At 46.3% G+C, this 18,973-nt stretch overlaps 3 protein-coding genes across 4 annotated transcripts; 1 reads left to right on the top strand and 2 right to left on the bottom strand.

Annotated features, from left to right (window-relative positions):
* The first annotated feature begins 285 nt into the window (after positions 1-285).
* On the top strand, positions 286-7,177 carry vcp (valosin containing protein). The gene is made up of 16 exons (XM_076150696.1): positions 286-445; positions 1,472-1,583; positions 1,697-1,869; positions 1,947-2,089; positions 2,197-2,327; positions 2,423-2,554; positions 2,693-2,795; positions 3,206-3,339; positions 3,453-3,588; positions 4,336-4,448; positions 4,720-4,884; positions 4,990-5,325; positions 5,495-5,803; positions 6,033-6,188; positions 6,297-6,451; positions 6,647-7,177. Exons 1-16 carry the CDS (start codon positions 429-431, stop codon positions 6,750-6,752), a joined length of 2,421 nt encoding a protein of 806 aa, XP_076006811.1. The 5' UTR covers positions 286-428; the 3' UTR covers positions 6,753-7,177.
* A 134-nt stretch (positions 7,178-7,311) lies between these two features.
* Positions 7,312-9,991, bottom strand: akr1a1a (aldo-keto reductase family 1, member A1a (aldehyde reductase)). 2 transcript variants are annotated; one of them, XM_076150697.1, is made up of 9 exons: positions 9,888-9,991; positions 9,132-9,229; positions 8,914-9,033; positions 8,611-8,762; positions 8,316-8,511; positions 8,158-8,207; positions 7,909-8,058; positions 7,645-7,804; positions 7,312-7,471 (listed from the first exon to the last, which is right to left on the bottom strand). In XM_076150697.1, the coding sequence occupies exons 1-9, from the start codon at positions 9,937-9,939 to the stop codon at positions 7,406-7,408; spliced, it is 1,044 nt and encodes a 347-aa protein (XP_076006812.1). In that variant the 5' UTR covers positions 9,940-9,991; the 3' UTR covers positions 7,312-7,405. The 2 variants fall into 2 exon arrangements, with proteins under 2 accessions (XP_076006812.1, XP_076006813.1); XM_076150698.1 differs by having other exon boundaries at positions 9,132-9,213; positions 9,888-9,961.
* A 266-nt stretch (positions 9,992-10,257) lies between these two features.
* dnajb5 (DnaJ heat shock protein family (Hsp40) member B5) lies at positions 10,258-18,804 on the bottom strand. Its single transcript, XM_076150660.1, has 4 exons — positions 18,545-18,804; positions 18,119-18,331; positions 16,890-17,551; positions 10,258-12,280 (listed from the first exon to the last, which is right to left on the bottom strand). The coding sequence occupies exons 2-4, from the start codon at positions 18,327-18,329 to the stop codon at positions 12,047-12,049; spliced, it is 1,107 nt and encodes a 368-aa protein (XP_076006775.1). The 5' UTR covers positions 18,330-18,331; positions 18,545-18,804; the 3' UTR covers positions 10,258-12,046.
* Between the last annotated feature and the right edge of the window lie 169 nt (positions 18,805-18,973).

The following is an 18,973-nucleotide window of genomic DNA, read 5'->3' as shown; positions in this document are numbered from 1 at the left end:
TTCCACATAAACAAAGTTCTTATATTTTTCTTCGCCGCGCATTTGACTTTTTAATTTAAGTGTTTTTGTCATTAACCATATAATACGAAGTTATTCAGTCTCGTCGTGACACCATTAAGAAGGAAAGCAAGACGTTGCCACTACAGCCGGGACGTCCCACTCATTTCCAACTGGACAAAGTTCCACAATATTCTCGAAAACGTCAGACAGAACGGGTTTTGATTGGCTGCTGAGTTTGATGGAGCGCGTCTAGCCAATCAGAGCAGAGGAAGCTTCCGGCTTCACGGTATAACTATTCAGAGATGCACGGAAACTGCTGCTCTTTCCACTGAAACCACACGGACGGCTTGTTATCCAGACGCGGCGAAACCTCTGAAATATTTAGTTAGACTGTTTCTATTTATACGTAGTTATCCAGGCGGACGACCATGGCCTCGGGAGGAGAGTAAGTACAAAGTATTTTCGACATAATTTAAAGTGCGTTTTCTCCGAGCAAACGGCTAGCTAGTGTCCTTTACATGCTAACTCCGGCTTAGGATGCTTTAGTTGATTAAAGTTAGCTCGGTGGCTAATGTGGTGTTACTAATATGGCCTCTTTATATCTAACAGCTTCTGCTCTGCTGTACGTTCTGTCGTTACATCGGTAGACGGCCGGTAACTCGTGATGTTGGCCATCACGCTAGCTAGCTTCGGAGTGACAGTACCCTGACAAAGCGCAGTCATCGCTGTCGTGCTACTATGCTAACGTTAGCTTAGTAGTGCTGTCAAGGCCACAGTCGTTCTCCGTCACACCGGCACAAAGTTCTAGTTGGCAACTCAACGGTTTGTTATCCGATAAAGTAGGAACGCTGCCAACGTACACGCAAAGTGTGTAGACTCGGACGATGTGGCGAGATTAACGTCAAAATGTGACGTGACGGTGCTCGTCTACGAAGCTAACCAGCTGGTTACGGGAGCTAGCATGACAAGCTGTCTACGCCACTGTGCGGTGGCAGTGCAGCATCATAGCCGTCTAAGCTAGCTGCGCTACTCGCTCTAAATGACGGACGATTCTAATTCTCTATAAGCTTTACTGCTGTGGAGTGAACCCACGCGCTCTCGCTAACCATTGTGCTCAGCCGCTTCGTTTGAACCCGACCCAATAAAACCCTCGGACATTTTCAGTCGCTACGGGGGAACTTGGCTCTCTAAAGTTTTTTCTAATTCTTTTGCTGTGTCATCTGGGCTCAGTTAGCCCCGAGCCTAGCATTAGCATGCTAACAACACGAAAGGAAACAACAAAACCCCCACCGGTGTCGAGTTTACCACCAAACACGGCGTTAATCTGACTCTAACCTTATCTGTGTTCGTTATCCGTAGATGAAAATAGTTTTTGCAACTGACGGTAATTGTGTTAAACGAGCTGTTTGTGTCTCTTGTGTGGTTTGTCTGCTTATGTGCCTCATGTTTATAAAACTTTGTGCTCTTTCAGATCCAAGAATGATGATTTATCCACTGCCATTCTGAAACAGAAGAACAGGCCCAACAGATTGATTGTTGATGAATCCATCAATGAAGACAACAGTGTGGTCTCTCTCTCTCAGGTATCTTAAAGAAGTTCCTGTCCATTCTAAAGTGTTGTGACAGATCAGCACTCTGTTGGTGATGTCTCTCATTTTGACTGTTTATCCTGTGATTTTTGCTTAATGTGTCGCAGACTAAAATGGATGAGCTGCAGCTCTTCCGTGGAGACACAGTGCTGATGAAGGGCAAGAAGAGGAGGGAGACGGTTTGCATCGTGCTCTCTGACGACACCTGCTCCGATGAGAAGGTCCGCATGAACAGGGTGGTCCGTAACAACCTCCGGGTCCGACTGGGAGACGTCATCAGGTGGGAGGAAGCACACGATTGTCATGGCCGCAGCTTTTTCATAAAGAAATGGTGTTAATGGAGTTGTTTCCCCTTAGCATCCAGCCGTGTCCTGATGTGAAGTACGGCAAGAGGATCCATGTTCTCCCCATAGACGACACAGTTGAAGGAATCACTGGCAACCTGTTTGAGGTTTACCTCAAGCCCTACTTTCTCGAGGCTTACAGGCCAATTCGCAAAGGTGAAGACTACGTTTCCTTCCTTTTCAAATTCATTACAAAGATTTAATTTCAGCTGTTCCAAACTTGGTCCTACAATTTCAAAACTTTATTTCTTCACACTGTGCAGGTGACATTTTCCTGGTCAGGGGAGGAATGCGTGCTGTGGAGTTCAAAGTGGTGGAGACGGATCCATCTCCCTACTGCATTGTTGCTCCTGACACGGTGATTCACTGTGAGGGAGAGCCAATCAGGAGAGAGGTAGGCACCAATATGTACACACCGTACATATAGGATGTACAAAAACAGCACCAAAACCGTGACTGTAAGCCTGGTGTGTGTTTCTGTGTGTGCAGGATGAAGAAGAGTCCTTGAATGAGGTTGGGTATGACGACATTGGAGGAGTGAGGAAGCAGCTAGCTCAGATCAAAGAGATGGTGGAGCTGCCTCTTAGACACCCCGCACTGTTCAAGGCCATCGGCGTCAAGGTAACCGAGGGACAGACCTCCTGCCCTAATGGAAGGGAAACCATTTTCTTCCAACTGCTTGTCTGCTTGCTTTTAGTTGTGCGGGCAATGCTGACGTTAAAAGCACGTATAAGAAAAGTTTGCATTTCTGCCCTTTAGCCCCCCCGTGGTATCCTGCTGTATGGACCCCCAGGAACAGGAAAGACCTTGATTGCCAGAGCTGTGGCCAATGAAACTGGAGCATTCTTCTTCCTGATTAATGGTGATTATTATTAATATAAGTATTATTCACAGCATTTGTAGTGAGCGGTGCCTTTTAGTTAGATGTAAGATTAAACTGCCATGGCTACTAATTTCTCCTATTTAAACTCTGTCATCTGCTAAATTTAATCCCGAGCACTTCAGTGTCTTCACAACGAATGAGACAGTTAAAGTCGTACAGGGTGGGGTTACCTGTTTGTGGCCCCTCATAGCCATTGTATAAAAAAGTGATATAGTTTTTAGCCTGTAATTAATCTTTTCTTCCTGAATCCTGCACACACTGGCTGCATCTTAATGCTGCCAGAGAAATTGTAATTAGATTTTGTCTTGTTTATTAAACATGTTCTTTATGCACAGAATTTGCCTGCAGTTTAGTGTTTCTAATGAAATTTAAATGTCTCTCTAACTCAGGTCCTGAGATCATGAGCAAACTGGCTGGAGAGAGTGAGAGTAACCTGAGGAAGGCGTTCGAGGAAGCGGAGAAGAATGCCCCTGCCATCATCTTCATTGATGAGCTTGATGCTATCGCTCCTAAGAGAGAGAAGGTAAAGTAGGGGGGTTTTAAGTGGACTGACATACTTCAAAGTTGATGTCTAGAGACGGGGGAATTACAAATGTCTTGTGTTTTTATAGCAATGGTTTGTGTGTTTGTGTGCAGACTCATGGAGAGGTGGAGAGGCGCATTGTGTCTCAGCTGCTGACTCTAATGGACGGCCTGAAACAGAGAGCTCATGTCATCGTCATGGCTGCCACAAACAGACCCAACAGCATTGACCCAGCTCTGAGGAGATTTGGTAAATAATCTGTCGGGCCATATATGTTTCGTTAGTACCATAGTCCAGTGTGGTTTTGGGTCAACATGCCTCCCTGCATGTTCTTTGGGTAATTTGTTTATACTTTACATCCTAATCATTTTGCTTAGCTCCAGAGACATTTATCCAGTCCCCTTCTTCTTCCCTGCTCTTATCAAAATCATCCGAAAGTCAAACCAAAGTGAACGCGCTCAAAATGTCTACAGTAGTTGCCCACTGAATTGTTATCTTGCTTGTAGATACGACTGTTGTACTGAACCTGGGAATGACGACTGACTTTCACTTTCACCTTCACCTTCGACTAAATGAGTCAGAGGTTTATTAGAGTCACTACATCCCAAATCTTAGCAGTGAAGTTGGTATATAAGGTTGTATTGGATTTTCTCACTAGAATAACTAATTGCAAAAGCAACATGATTATGAGACCTGTCTTATATTTGCATTTTGTCATTTGGCAGATGTAGTTTTCTTTTACAGTGGGGGGAATTAAAATAAATCTGTTTTTGAGCTCTAATCCAGACGTTGCTATTTTTAAATTGGACATCACAACGTGTCCTTTCCTCTCTGTCTTCATGGAGTGATGCAGAATGTCACACACAAAGATCAGTCACTCAGTGTGTCAATAAGGAGACATTATCACCATATTTATCTCATTATATGGGCTTAGACTGCTGAATGGGGGGTGTGGTGTACAGTATATGTCCTAACGTGTGTGTGTGTGTCCTCAAGGTCGTTTTGATAGGGAAGTGGACATCGGCATCCCAGACGCAACTGGCAGATTGGAGATCCTCCAGATTCACACCAAGAACATGAAGCTGGCTGACGATGTTGACCTGGAACAGGTCTGTACACAATGTTTTGCAGTCAGGTGACACCTTGGATCACTGCAGAGGAGAGGGAGTAACTGCCACTGCAAACTGAACTTAATCGCACATGGAAAAATATCTGCCCAGTCTGGCAGGGTGTACCAGATCATGTGGAAATGGCAGTTTAGGCATCAAATTAATTGTTGCTTGTTACATAATATTGACCACATTTATCCATTCAATACCAGATCAAGACACAGTAAACTGGTTTGAAATGCTGTCGCACTGAGCTTTATTGTGTTTGCAGGTGGCCAATGAGACCCATGGGCACGTGGGTGCAGATCTGGCTGCTCTCTGCTCTGAGGCTGCTCTGCAGGCCATCAGGAAGAAGATGGACCTGATTGACCTTGAGGATGAGACCATTGATGCTGAAGTAATGAACTCACTTGCTGTCACCATGGATGACTTTAAGGTGAGAACATCAACGGACTTTGTTATAGGCTGAATGTAAAACATTTTCACATAGCCTGTGTTGACATCTTGATCCCTCTCTAACGTTCTTACTTTCGTGTCCCAGTGGGCTCTGAGCCAGAGCAACCCATCAGCACTGAGGGAGACGGTTGTTGAGGTTCCCAACATCACCTGGGAGGACATTGGAGGTCTGGAGGATGTCAAGAGGGAGCTGCAGGAGTTGGTGCAGTATCCAGTGGAGCACCCAGACAAGTTCCTCAAGTTTGGCATGACCCCATCCAAGGGTGTGCTGTTCTACGGCCCCCCTGGCTGTGGTAAGACCCTGCTGGCCAAAGCCATCGCTAATGAGTGCCAGGCAAATTTCATCTCAATCAAAGGACCCGAGCTGCTCACCATGTGGTTTGGAGAGTCTGAGGCCAACGTCAGGGAGATCTTTGACAAGGTAACTTTGTGACTAATCTAATCACAGAACTAATAATGTTGCACTGTGTATTTATTAGTTTAGCTCAGCCACATACTTTTCATGCATCGAGCTTTCCTGGCTGAAGTCACAAAATGTGAATGGCATCAGCATTGTTTTGTAAGACCCCTTTGTTTGTGGCTGTCTCCAGGCTCGTCAGGCTGCTCCCTGCGTCCTCTTCTTTGATGAGCTGGACTCCATAGCAAAGGCCCGTGGTGGTAATGTGGGAGATGGCGGCGGAGCTGCCGACCGTGTCATCAACCAGATCCTGACTGAGATGGACGGTATGTCCAGCAAGAAGAACGTCTTCATCATCGGAGCCACAAACAGACCAGACATCATTGACCCAGCCATTCTGAGACCCGGCCGTCTGGATCAGCTCATCTACATCCCCTTGCCCGACGAGAAGAGCAGGATCAGCATCCTTAAGGCCAACCTCCGCAAGAGTCCCATCAGCAAGGTGACAATGCTGCAACACATGGCTGCATCAGCAACACCCCACTATGTCTATTCTAAATGAGCACATCTTAGTATTTAAATATAAGAACAAGGACACCAAATTTGATTTAAGTTTATAATTTTTTCATGATTTCCGGTTGACAGTGATTTGTTTTCATCATTTGGAGACATGTGAGCAAGTCTAGTGTGAAACCAGCAGACTTTTTTTTACTAATTGTGATTGTTCATAGGATGTGGACTTGGACTTCCTGGCTAAGATGACCAACGGATTCTCTGGAGCCGATCTGACAGAGATCTGCCAGCGGGCGTGTAAGCTGGCCATCCGAGAGAGCATTGAGAATGAGATCCGCAGAGAGAGGGAGAGGCAGACCAACCCGTCAGCTATGGTCAGTGTGCTTTTCCTCTTCTGTCAATGTTCTCTGTGGCTCAGGGTCTGCCTGAAGCTCCTTTGATCACTTGTATATTGACACTGCTCTCCCTCAACCCTTTCTTAGGAGGTGGAGGAGGATGATCCTGTGCCAGAGATCAGGAAGGACCACTTTGAGGAAGCAATGCGATTTGCTCGTCGCTCAGTCAGTGACAATGACATTCGCAAATATGAGATGTTTGCCCAGACTCTGCAGCAGAGCCGTGGTTTTGGCTGCTTCAGGTACCTCTTCCCGTTTTGTTTTTGGCACGACTTCAACTGTGTATTGCAGCATTATGTCATACTATCTTGTCAAGTGACGCATAATCTTGCAGGATGACTGAATGACATTCTCCTGTTATGCTACGATTACCTGATGAGCTATGAGATAAATCTTTTTTAAAAAATGGGCAAATAACACTTAATCCTCTTCATCAGGTTTCCCTCCAGTGCTACAAGCGGCACCGGTCCAACACAGGGCTCAGGCGGAACCACCAGTGGGCCAGTTTTCAATGAGGACAACGACGATGACCTTTACGGATAAACATACACTGCCACACAGTGGTCAGTACCGGGATCACACCTGTACAAATTCTCACCAGATTCCACATTTTTAGGACTTTGTGCTTCTATCATTTGTTCCTTTTTGTATGATTTCCCTCGGGTGGAGAAAGCATGTAGCCACTTGGTTTGCTCTGGCTTTGATGTGGGTGGGGGTAAAGGGAAGTTGGAACTGGAAGGTGAGTGGTTTATGATTGGGGGGGGGGTTATTGAGTGGCCTCATTCTCAGTATATCACAACCAACATGAATGCTTTAGTGATGGGATTCTATGCTAGACTCTTAAGAAGGTAAAAAAAAAAAAATATTGCTAAGGACGACCTTTTTTTTTTTAAATAAACAGTAGCATTTAATGTATTCCAAAATTTGTCAAGGTTATGTTGTTGAAAATAAAATCTCACAAAATGGAAGTCTTGGTGTCTGTCAAAACGTGTGTGTGTGTTGAGGCTGTCCACATGGTGTCACTGGTGGCATAAGAAAGAAAATGCTCAGACGCATCTCCTTGATAGTGAAAAGGAAAATGGAAAGGAAACATGGTCAAATGTAGGGAATTAATCTCAAATAGAGAATTTATTTGTGCATCACTTGGATCATATTTAAGTTTGTCAAACATTTCGCTCTTCATGTGTCGACAGTTGTCAGTAGGGATCATTGAAGGGGAAATGTGGATGTTCCGCATCTCTCCACACTCTTTTCCCATCCCTCTGTGAAGAAACACAGCCCGTGTAAATAAGTTAACTTTAGCCATCACAGTTCCTATGTTGAGTGCATGAGTCAGGTTTTCTTAGAACCACACAATCACAGGTCGTTCCTCTACAGAAACAATCTGCTCTGTTTTTAGTTCCTGATAGTTTCCCTGACTTGTCAACTGGCTCACCTCCACTGAAGGGACGATGAAACGCTTGTTGCAGTTAAAGGTTTCGATCCGTTTCATGTCGTCTCCTGACAGGGTAAAGTCAAACACCTGCAAGTTCTGCTGGATCCTAGAGGGTGTCACACTTTTAGGGATACAAACCACGCCCCTCTGAACATGCCACCTGCAGATTTAACACAGTAATTACACCAGAATTTCAGAAGCTCTAAGTGCGGTCATACAAAGCTTGGGTGACGCATCAAGGTGTGGTCTATTCAGCTGTCTCACCTGATTATGACCTGGGCTGGTGTCCTCTGGTATCTCTGAGCTATAGCTCTAAGTCGAGGGTCCTCCAGCAGTCTTGGTTCATCAGGAGAGGCCCAGGGTCGGTCCCCGCTGCCCAGAGGACTGTAGGCTGTCACGCAAACATCTGCTGACCTGAGGCACAGGTACGTGCGCTGTTACTCAGCAAGAACATGAGCTTATGCGACTATCCTAAAATGGAGTAGAACTCTGGTAGTACAAAGGCATACTAACCGACAGTGAGATAGCAGAAATTCTTGTGACAAGTAAGGATGACATTCCACCTGCAGCATAATTTGATACGTTTTCGGTGCATGAAGGTTATTAGTTCATGAGTAAAACCTTTCCTAGTCATAGCCTTAATTTGGGTTCATGGGGGATCATGTACGTACCTGGTTCACAACAGGTTTGTGTCTGGCCACGCTGATGATGTCATCAGTCTGTCTGGCGTTGAAGTTGGACAGTCCTATGGCTTTAACCAGACCTGTGTCCACAAGGCTCTCCATAGCGGCCCAAGTCTTTTGGTAGTGAGTGTCAGCGTAGAGCAAGCTGCCATCCTCTCGTCGAGGCATCAGCTCCTCGCCTCGCCTGAGATAGTGAAGGACATGTAACATACCTGGCCTGCACCATAATGACCAGGCTGTGTGAAAAGGTCTTGTGTGTGTATGTCTGTGTGTGTGCGCTCACTGAAATGCCATTGGCCAGTGCATGAGGTAGAGGTCCAAATAGGAGAGACCCAGGTGGGTCAGAGTGGTCCTGCACGCTTCTTCTACATCTTCTGGGTCATGCTTGGTGTTCCATAGTTTGGATGTGACAAACACCTCCTTGCGGTGCAGAGCCTGAGGGAGGAGAGCTGCAGTTTGAAGTTATGTGAACCTTAATCCCAATTTTGAACCAAACCCTGACACCACATTTCAAGACCAATCAGCCACATCCATACTGCATATCTAGTAAACTGCTTCTTACACAATCTAGATCAGAGATTCTTACCTTCCCTGGACCGACCCTGAGGGCCAGAGCCTCTCCCACCTCCTGCTCATTTCCATACGCAGCAGCACAGTCAATGTGTCTGTACCCACAGTCTAAAGCTGCCAGCACTGCCTGCTTCACCTACAGATACACACATAATACATTTGGTGCTTTAAGAGTAACAAAAGCTCTGGAGTTAATATTAGATGAACTAACAGGGACGATGTGAGTGTCTCTACCTGTCCTGCAGCACTCTTCCATGTCCCAAGTCCAACCATGGGCATCTTCTGCCCCGTTGAGAGTGTCACAAAGGCGTTCATCCTTAAACACACACAACCTTAGGGACAAAAGTCAATAATCAGTCTGCACATGTCCACACCTGGACACTGTCGTCTTATGGAACTGGACCCAGTAGTCATCCTGACAAAGTCCCAGCACTGTTACTGATTATCAGTTACAAGTGAATTCATTAACTCCTGCACTACATTCAGGGCTGCAGGTATAGGTGTGTGTTTGTGTGTGCGTTCATGCATTATATTCCTCCGACAAACTTCCCCCGCTGAGCTGAGAAGCCTTTCAGTGGAAATATAAACCCTCTGTGAACTGGCCCTATGGACAGGAATAGCTGATACAGCTATATGACATTAGTCACAGTATTGTGTTATTGCAGCACATCACTCAGCTCCATCCCATGCTTCAGTAATTGTCTCCTTTATTGTTACCATGTGACACACACACACACACACACACACACACACACACACACACACACACACACACACACACACACACACACTCGTTCGACTGCTGCAGGTCACATGATCAGACTCTTAACACACATCACCTGCTCTCACTTCAGTCGCGTTTGAAGCAAAAACACACCAGCATGTTGAGAAAATTGCACTGAAATGAGCTGAAGTGAACAACAAATGTCCTTGTGAGTGTGAAGTTTAGCAGGTCAGGAGGTGCAGGGTGAAGGGAGGTTCAGGTCCTACCTGGGACAGCTCCGGGAGATGGACGATTAAATGGCTGCTGCTCGCTGACCATCTGTTTTTAAACAGGCTGAGGGTCAAAGTCTGCCTTCATTTTGTTTATCTGTAATCCGAAAATGTCCAAACTCCAGCATGCACACACGCACACACACATACACACGCACACACACGCACACACACACGCACACAAGCACACAAGCACACACACACGCACACAGCTGAACCGCACCTCAGCATTGCACCAACTGATAGATGAGTTGCATCATGTATCACTGCTGAGGAGGAATGAGAATGTGAGTCGTGTCCGAGGAGCCTGGGGATGAACTCAGTGACACAGACCGAGTGGGTTCACACATTTGGTTTATTTGTTTTCATTCAGTAAAGATCATTACATTGTCTAATTGCACATAAGCGGCGACAATGAGTCTTTCAGAACATGTGCATTCTGGTTTTATCCACACTCCAGCATCCCTGCATGGAGGCTCTGAGAGGCAACACACACACACACACACACACTCAGCAAGGCAAGTCTCTCTGATAATCTTATAGTTTAGTCATGATAAACATAACATATGACATAAAAGTGCATTCATCAACATGTTGCATTCAAACATTGTTCCATATACATGTTATACATCCTCCTCCCTCCTGGACCTTCTGCATAAACATACACATACATACAGTACATCTTTTATTTGCTGTAAACTACAGTAGGAAGCTGAAGGGAGCCTTCAGTGCCCCCTGCAGCTCAAATCGGGAACAGTTGCTGCGGTATTACAACACCTGTTTTCCTTAACAGGGATTTCTATATGAAACACACATCTGATGAACAGATGACACAATTCTTACATCACAAATGTAGGACTCCATCTAACCAAACGTAGACTCCAAGGTGGTCTATTTTTTGGCACTGCGCACAGTAGCACCGAGACATGGCCTTTGAATGGCACAAGACAAAGCAGAATATACACAACAGGCCTGCGTCTCCCACAGGAATCTCAGGTATTCACTGTGGACTTCAGCTTGAATAAACAGAAATTAATTTTGTGCTTCCATCCCTCTGGGGAATCCTCTGTGTACTCCAGGGCACTTTACAGGAATAGACTGGCTAAACTGATCCATCTGATGTCAAATCCATTCCTCCTTAAAGCCTCCTGTCTTTCCATTCAATATGGCAAAGGACGTTTCATTGCTTACTTCCTATTTATTAACAGGACAGGATTAAAAGCTCCCATAGCTCACGTCACAGAATATGGCAGAATCTGAAGACTGCTGTGCCCCTTTAACTATGTACACCTGACTTGGCTGTTGTATTTGACAGTGTGGCTCGTGTGTGTTGGTGTGTGTGGTTCGACACCAGGTTAAGGCACCTAAATGTCCCTCACATTGTGAGCCAGGCTGCTCCGTTCAGATAAGACAGACGGCTCAAAGCACCAACATACAGTAATGTGCACATTGTGTTTTCCTGCTGTTGTGTGATTGTCATTCCTAGACTTCCCAGTGAGTAATGCAGGACTCCAAGTATGTTATGGTTTTTCCTACTGCGTTTGAGGGAGACAGGTCGTACTAAATAGACCTCAGGCATGACACTTCATTAGATTTAAAGCATGAGAGAAGCAGGTGGCAGGCAGGGTTAAAGTTCAAACTGTGGTATGCGCTGAACACACTAAACACACTGGATTTGCTGGTACAATCAGGGTAAAAATAACTTCCTTTGGAGAAGGAAAATGCCGGAAAATGTTTCTTTAAAAATATCGTACCCTTCATCCTATCACAAAAAGACACAGATCAGAGAGCGCTGGACAGCATATAAAACCACTGATAAATCCGTAAAAAACAGAGTTTAAAAAAAGTTCTGGTAGGAGCCGAGTGTGTGCCGAGCTCGTCCTCAGAACCAAGCCACTGTTTGGGTGCTTGTGTGTGCTTGAGCCTAAAGACAACAACAAACAGATAAACACATCCAGACACTGCAGTTCTTCTTTTTGGAACCCTTCTTCCTCCGTCCAGTCTGTTGAATGCTGTGTGCTTGAACACACCACACCGGGGGACAGGAGAGACAAAGAGTCAAAACGGTGGCAGGAGAGCAGATGATGGAGTGTTTCAGGTTGGATTTCCGGTGTGTGTGTGTGTGTGGGCAGCTGGCTTGAGGCGACGGCGTCTTCCTACGACGATGGGAGGTGTCTTCTGATAATCTCTATGGACTGAATGGGGATGTTGTCGGGGAAACGGACTGAAAACTCCACAATGAGGTCACCGCGCTGCACTGGGCTCTTTGGGAGCGGCAGGCCTTCCCCTCTGAGTCGCTTCATCGTCCCCGGCTTGATAATCTCGTTGCAGGGGAGCGGGATGACGCGTTTGTCCAGCGTAGGAATGCTAACACTGCAGCCACATAGAGCCTGCGGAGGAGCGTGAAAGGGTTAATATCTGAAACTGAATGCCAAAGCCTTGAATAAGTGGATGACAGTTTACATGACTAAAAAGTGCAGTTTATCTTCTGCCAGTGCACCACGCTCTGTGTGTGTGTGTGTGTGTGTGTGTGTGTGTGTGTGTGTGTGTGTGTGTGTGTGTGTGTGTGTGTGTGTGTGTGTGTGTGTGTGTATGTATGTGTGTGTGTGTGTGTGTGTGTGTGTGTGGACATAGAGGATAGACCCAACTGGCATAACCTTTTTCTATTGACAAAACCATCGTGGGGTCAAAAGAACAAATTTGGAGTTGGAACAGCAGAAACGTGGTTTGGTCTTTGATACTGTGTTTGTGTGTGTGTGTGTGTGTGTGTGTGTGTGTGTGTGTGTGTGTGTGTGTGTGTGTGTGTGTGTGTGTGTGTGTGTGTGTGTGTGTGTGTGTGTGTGTGTGTGTCTGTGTGTCTGTCTGTCTGTGAATTGGATGGGTTACAGATTGCAAAGGGGACTAATTTTAGCAGCAGCCTCATAGCTAGGCCTAATGAACCCAGGCAGGAATCGGCTGAGCTCGTAAATACTTGGTGGGCTTGTCACACACACACATACACGCGCACGCACACACACACACACACATTAAACCTCTCTCACCTCCTTATCACAGTGCCTAATGAACCCAGTCAGAGCGCAGAGAGCCAAACTAAACAAGGAGGCCTGTGTTTATCACGACTTCACAGGTTTTCCAGGTCTAGATTTGCTTCGAATAGAAACTATTTATGTGTGTATGTGAATGAACCACACAGCACACATACCCGAGCTGCTGTTACAATGAAGTCCAGACACAAAATATAAAGAAAAGATAAAGAATAGAGAAAGCATTAGACTTATAACTTGTGACTCTGCAGCGCCTTCTACTGACAGATTCTGATTTGGAGGGCAAACCTTTCAGCCTAAAGCAATACCGCCATTTACCACAAGGGGGATCAGGTGGGAGGATCACTATCTTATAGACAGCTACTTTATTAAACATAGTTGTAAGCATGTTGAGACCAAAAGGTTATTTCTCTAAGGAGACCATTATGATTTCATGGCAGACGTTCATGGCATTGTTACCATGGTAGCGAAAAAAAGACCAGGTGAGAACAGCTGTGGACACACACACACACACACACACACACACACACACACACACACACACACACACACACACACACACACACACACACACACACACACACACACACAGCGGTTTACTGTGTGTGACCTCAAACCACCATTTTGACAGAAGCGAGGGCGTTCATAGTTCAAGCGTGACCCTCAGGTCGCGGACGGCGTCTCGGGTCTTTTTGTGTCGACCCGTAAAGCCGTCTGGGGGATTTAGGTGTCTCGTCTGGCGGGTTTTTGCCAACACGTGGAGGTGGACGTGCTTCAGAGGACAGACAGAGTGACATCAGCCTCCTCTCACCCGCTGTGCACCATTGGGGACTCGGGCTCATCCTCTTTTTATGAACATTTCCATTGACTAACACATCTCCTTACACACTGAGACAGGTTGCCATGACACTGTACACACACCGCCGAGGACCCGCTTATTGCATAAGCCTCAGCTCAGACGAGAAAGCTCCAGAACCCGACACACACACACACACTACTTCCTTACTTCATCTCCTCTCCTAATTTTAGCCATAAATACTCCACTCACAAGCCAGACCCTCAAATTATCCCTTATCTTAATCACCTGGGCTGTAACACAGTTAATAACCAACCGCGGGCCGGCCAAAAATGTCCATCCCTCCACACACTCACAACCTTCACACTCCCTCGTGACTCTCGCTGTATTTCATTAGACTGACAGGAGCAAGAAAGGCATGTTGTCCGATCGATAAATAGTGTTTACTGCAATAAATGATATCAGAGGTGGAGCTGTGAAGAGCTGTCTCTTTAGCTCTTAGAACCCAGCAGCTACAGTTAACACACCGGTGTGATGGGACGTGGGTTTAGATGCTCGGCTGAGGGAAACACTGACAGCAGCTAGAAACGCTCTGCTGAAGGAACCAGGAGTCGGCTTCAGGTAAAACCAGAAGCTTCAAAGGTCGTAAGAAGCTCTGTGGTGGGGAGAGATGGATTGGTGACCCCGGGCAGCATCTCCCTGGACTCTTATCAGGGGTCACACACTTCATTTCAGAACAGTCATACTTTACTAAATGTCACCATTTTCAGGTCACATCTGAGAGATATTTGAGAAAAGAAAGAGCAATGCTGCTATGTCAACACAATGACCACATGGTGACATTTTCACACAATAAGACGCGGCATCGTAAATGCCTCTTTATTATTAGTTATCGATTTACTCTCATCTTCATTAATCTGCCTTATTTTGTTGCCGCAAAAGACACAATAAGGTATTATTAACATATTAGATTTTGCTTAACTGCTCATTTCTCATCTTACCCAATCTGGGGTATTTTATTATATTAGTATTAGTTGTGCCTTTCTTTACCTAACTCAAGATTCTGTGAGAGTTCCTTCTGTCATGTCTCCTTATCCTTCAGGTTTAGCTTAGTTTCACTCATCTGGTTTTCCTGGTTTAGACTTTCTGCTATGCCTGTATGCCCTGCTTGGGGATGTGTGTGTGTGTGTGTGTGTGTGTGTGTGTGTGTGTGTGTGTGTGTGTGTGTGTGTGTGTGTGTGTGTGTGTGTGTGTGTGTGTGTGTGTACAATGTATCAATATACCTTGATTTTGTACATTGGCGGGCAATCCTTTTAAACAACCCAAAGCTTTCTGTCATGTGTAACAGCTCCGACTTAATATTTTTGCAAGAAACTCCTTAAACTCAAAGATCATAACCGGCGTCGTCCTTTTTTACACCAGTTGCTAGTTTAGAGGACATCAATGTGGATTGTTCGATGATGACATTACTCTAAGGCTGGATGACATCATATTCCATTCTGGAGTATGATGTCATCTAGCATCTTCTAACAGCAATGACCTCAACAGTGATGCCATCTTAAACTAGCAGGTTCACAGTGATATCATTGCAAAGGTTTTTCTTCCATTTTGTTTTTCTTCTCTTCCTTCTTAACTTATAATTGTTATTTTATCTTCTTCTGTCTCAAAAAGTCTCACAAAAGTCAAATAACCACAGGCTCAGTGCTACCCGATGCTGACTTCAGTAAAATGTATTGCAAAAAATAAAAAATGAGATAAAATAAAAGCTAAATGCATCTGGTGGATTCCATAATAGAGCTTTGTTATGGTGGCGTGATGGAAACACCTTTAAAATCCATTTCCATCAGGTATTCTTGCTCATCAGGCCACAGAAACTAAACTGAGCAACAACCGCAGTGGACAATCATTAGTGGTACATTAGTGGAAATGTGGAGACATAAAGATGAATAAAGATACATGCCTAGACAGGCTCATATCATAAAGATGAATGAATGAAGGAATGAATGAACGCTAAACACACTGCGACGACCAAACGACCGCATGTTTGACTTGACAGGTTGTTAAAAGTGCAGCGATCTGTAGCACTGCAGCATGTAGCACATGTACAACAACACATAGCAGGGCAAATACCAGCTGCTGTTTGCTTTGAACACTGAATCGTCCGACCTACTTCCCAAATATTCCCTAGACACCCCCCCCTCCATCTTCCCTCTCTCTCCGCTGCCTTCACACCATCCTGCCTCCAGCTGCATCAGGCTCTTGTCTCGGCGCTCGAGGTGCAGAACATTTAGCCACAGATTCAGTTATTTGGCATTTTAATCACAATTTCAAATGTCAGACTTAATGACAATGCTGTTTATTTAATGTAACAATGCTCCTAGTTAATGTATGTGAAAGTCCAACGTGATGCTGCAAAGATGGACATGACTCACTGCCACTTTCAGATGGATTTTGCCGTGAGCTGGGAACAAACAAACTCTGACATCTCCATCCATTAAGCAGAGTGTGTGTGGCGTGCAGGCCAGACAGTGGCAGCATCATTAGAGACGTGTCTGTGTGTGTGTGTGTGTGTGTGTGTGTGAGATTCATGGAGGGCTCAGAGCCGCGCTGGACCCGATGCCCTGAGTAGGAACAGCTAATTAAATATCCTGCCAGTCATGGTAATAGCAGCTTGGATTGTCACCGCTGTCACACTGCAATCCATCTTTAAGAGTGAGCGTGTTTGCAGATATGCATGAAGACGCGAGTGTGTCTGTGTGTGTCTGTGTGTGTGTGTGAATGCTTTCTGCCCGTGAGCACGAGTGTGTCTTTGGTGTGTCTGCCTGCCCCGCCTGTGTTTGTAGCATATATATATTCATAAAGCAGAGCAGAGGAAGACGAGGACGACGGCTCTCTGCAGGTCACACAAGGACGCCACATTCCTGCTGCTTCTCTCGCTGCAGTGTCACAGAAACACTCTGCTAGTCGCTCACTCTGTCCTCACACGCACACGCACACAAACACTCCCTCATGCATCAGTTTGAGTTGTATGACCACCCAGCGAGCACACCTCGCCTCTCTGCACCTCTTTTTGCATCGATTGTTCCAATGGGCATCAAACTCTCTCTGTTTCCTTCAGAACAAAGTCAGACAGTTGAGCTGCTAACAGATCAAACTCACCTCTTTCAGACTGATCACACACTTATAAACGATATTGGCACCGTCTCTCTTGAAGTGGACATGTCCCTTGTCTTTAAGCACAAACGCTATGTCGGCAGGAATGTTCTCAGGGGTCTCGTCCCCCTCCTTTGGGAAGGTGATCTTGGTTCCCTCCTTCCAGCCCTTCTTGATGATAATGTTGAGGATCTTGTCCTCTGTCCTCATGCTACGGCCGTCAGGGTTCAGCCTGCGGCGCGTGATCTTCATGCGCTTGGTGCAACCGTGGAAGATCTCTTCCAGCGAGACCTTCAGCTCGTGAACCACTGGAGGATCCTGTCGCTTCCGACCGGCCCCCAGGCGCTCTGAGTGCGTCCCTTTACGCCTGCGACCCTCCGGAGGGAAGCCGTTGTATACCCCCCCCGGGTAGGCGAACGGTCGTCCAAAGGGAGGAAAGGGGTCTTCGTCGTCCATGTCCATCTCCTGGTCCACCTCATTGCTGTGATCATTGTGGTGGGCGTAACCGTTGGTGCGACCGTGGCTGCGATTGGAGCCAAAAAACATATCAAAAGGATTGCTGCCTCCAAAGAAGGAAGCAAAGGTGGCGTGGGGGTCTCCATGGAAGGTGTAGTAGTGTGTGGAGCTGCCTGGAGCGCTGGAAGAGCTGCTGCCTCCTGACTTTAAACCTGGAAGATGAGGAGAAGAATGTGAGGCCTTGGATGATCCTGAGTGCACACAAACACCCACCAGATAACAAACGTTCACTTATATGAGCTGAAATACTGAGACAGAATCCCTGTTACAGCTCAGAGAAGAAGCATGTGGGTGGGAAGAGAATCTACAACAGCACCACCGATCCTCCAACGACGACGGTGATGGAGGATCTACCAAAATATCAGGCCATATCACACACACACACACACACACACACACACACACACACACACACACACACACACACACACACCTGCAGCCAAGGTAGTCTGACTTAATAAGGAGCTAGATGTGCAAACAGGAACAAACAAATGATCGAATACACACACGCACACACACAAACAGGCACGGACAATTTTTTCTTTAAATTTCCATCACATACATCATCACTGTGTCACCGAGAGTGAATCCATCATAACCACACAGCACTGCACTCACTGGCACGCACACACACACGCACACACGCGCACACACACGCACACACACACACATCCTCAAACTCATCTCCACTGCCTGGATCAGACCCCAGCCCCCCTCACCTTCCTCTCCCAGCTGATCGTACACCAGCCTCTTCTTAGGGTCGCTGAGCACCTCATAGGCCTCGGCGATCTCCTTGAACTTCTCCTCGGCGTTGGGGTCCTTGTTCTTGTCCGGGTGGAACCGGAGCGCCATGCGCCTGTAGGCTTTCTTGATCTCCTCCTCGTTGGACCCCTTGGGGATGCCGAGGGTCTTGTAATAGTCCTTCACCATAGCTGCACACACACACACACACACACGTGTATATAACGCACCGTTAGACCCACCACGTTATCATCTATCGCTCTAATACCCGTGCGTCATTACGCGGCATCTACATTTAACCCAACGCGGAATGGTCACGATAACGTCATATGTTAAAACTGACGTGTGATCGCGGAAGTGAAAATAATCGGATGTGAGATAAGATAATAAACGGTCTCTCCTACCGGGATTGTCAGCAGCTGATGGCGGTATCAGATCAACATGGCCCCGGCTTCTGTACTTCTTTCCTCCGGTGTGTGTGTGTGCGTGTGTGTATGTGTTACCCGGCGCCGCTAGGGTCCTTATAAATTGACGTCAGGACGCCGGAGGAGCGGATCACAGGCTCCGAAATAAACCGGTGAGCGAACGGAAAACCTCGACGGCGACCGACGCAAACCGACGCAGCCGCCAACGATCAGATCAGATCAGATCAGATCAGATCAGATCAGATCAGATTAGATCTCCACGACGCGGCTCCTGTGAGCAAAGAAACAACACAAACCAAAGATCTGGAGTTGATGAATCTATAAGAGTTATTAGAACCTGCACCATACGAACAATATCAGCTGATGAAGAAGAAAGAAGTTACATTCACGACTTGACTGGGTCGCCGG

This window comes from Genypterus blacodes, unplaced genomic scaffold (assembly GCF_046128005.1).
Source record: "Genypterus blacodes isolate CSIRO-AG114 ecotype Tasmania unplaced genomic scaffold, CSIRO-AGI_Gbla_v1 ptg000053l_1, whole genome shotgun sequence".
NCBI lineage: Eukaryota > Metazoa > Chordata > Actinopteri > Ophidiiformes > Ophidiidae > Genypterus > Genypterus blacodes.
This window is presented reverse-complemented; position numbering and strand designations above follow the sequence as displayed.

Bases quoted from the DNA above. Each gene is read 5' to 3' on its own strand.
- akr1a1a (XM_076150697.1), bottom strand. From the start codon at position 9,939: ATGGTCAGCGAGCAGCAGCCATTTAATCGTCCATCTCCCGGAGCTGTC. The intron at 8,763-8,913 runs GTAAGAATCTCT...CTCCTCCCTCAG, and splicing joins TCAGGGTCGGTCCAGGGAAG to GCTCTGCACCGCAAGGAGGT. The intron at 8,208-8,315 runs GTACGTACATGA...ATTATGCTGCAG, and splicing joins ACAAACCTGTTGTGAACCAG to GTGGAATGTCATCCTTACTT.
- dnajb5 (XM_076150660.1), bottom strand. From the start codon at position 18,329: ATGGTGAAGGACTATTACAAGACCCTCGGCATCCCCAAGGGGTCCAAC. The intron at 17,552-18,118 runs GTGAGGGGGGCT...CTCATCTTCCAG, and splicing joins CGATCAGCTGGGAGAGGAAG to GTTTAAAGTCAGGAGGCAGC. The intron at 12,281-16,889 runs GTGAGTTTGATC...GCTCCTCCGCAG, and splicing joins GTGTGATCAGTCTGAAAGAG to GCTCTATGTGGCTGCAGTGT.
- vcp (XM_076150696.1), top strand. The intron at 4,885-4,989 runs GTGAGAACATCA...TTCGTGTCCCAG, and splicing joins TCACCATGGATGACTTTAAG to TGGGCTCTGAGCCAGAGCAA. The intron at 6,189-6,296 runs GTCAGTGTGCTT...ACCCTTTCTTAG, and splicing joins AGACCAACCCGTCAGCTATG to GAGGTGGAGGAGGATGATCC.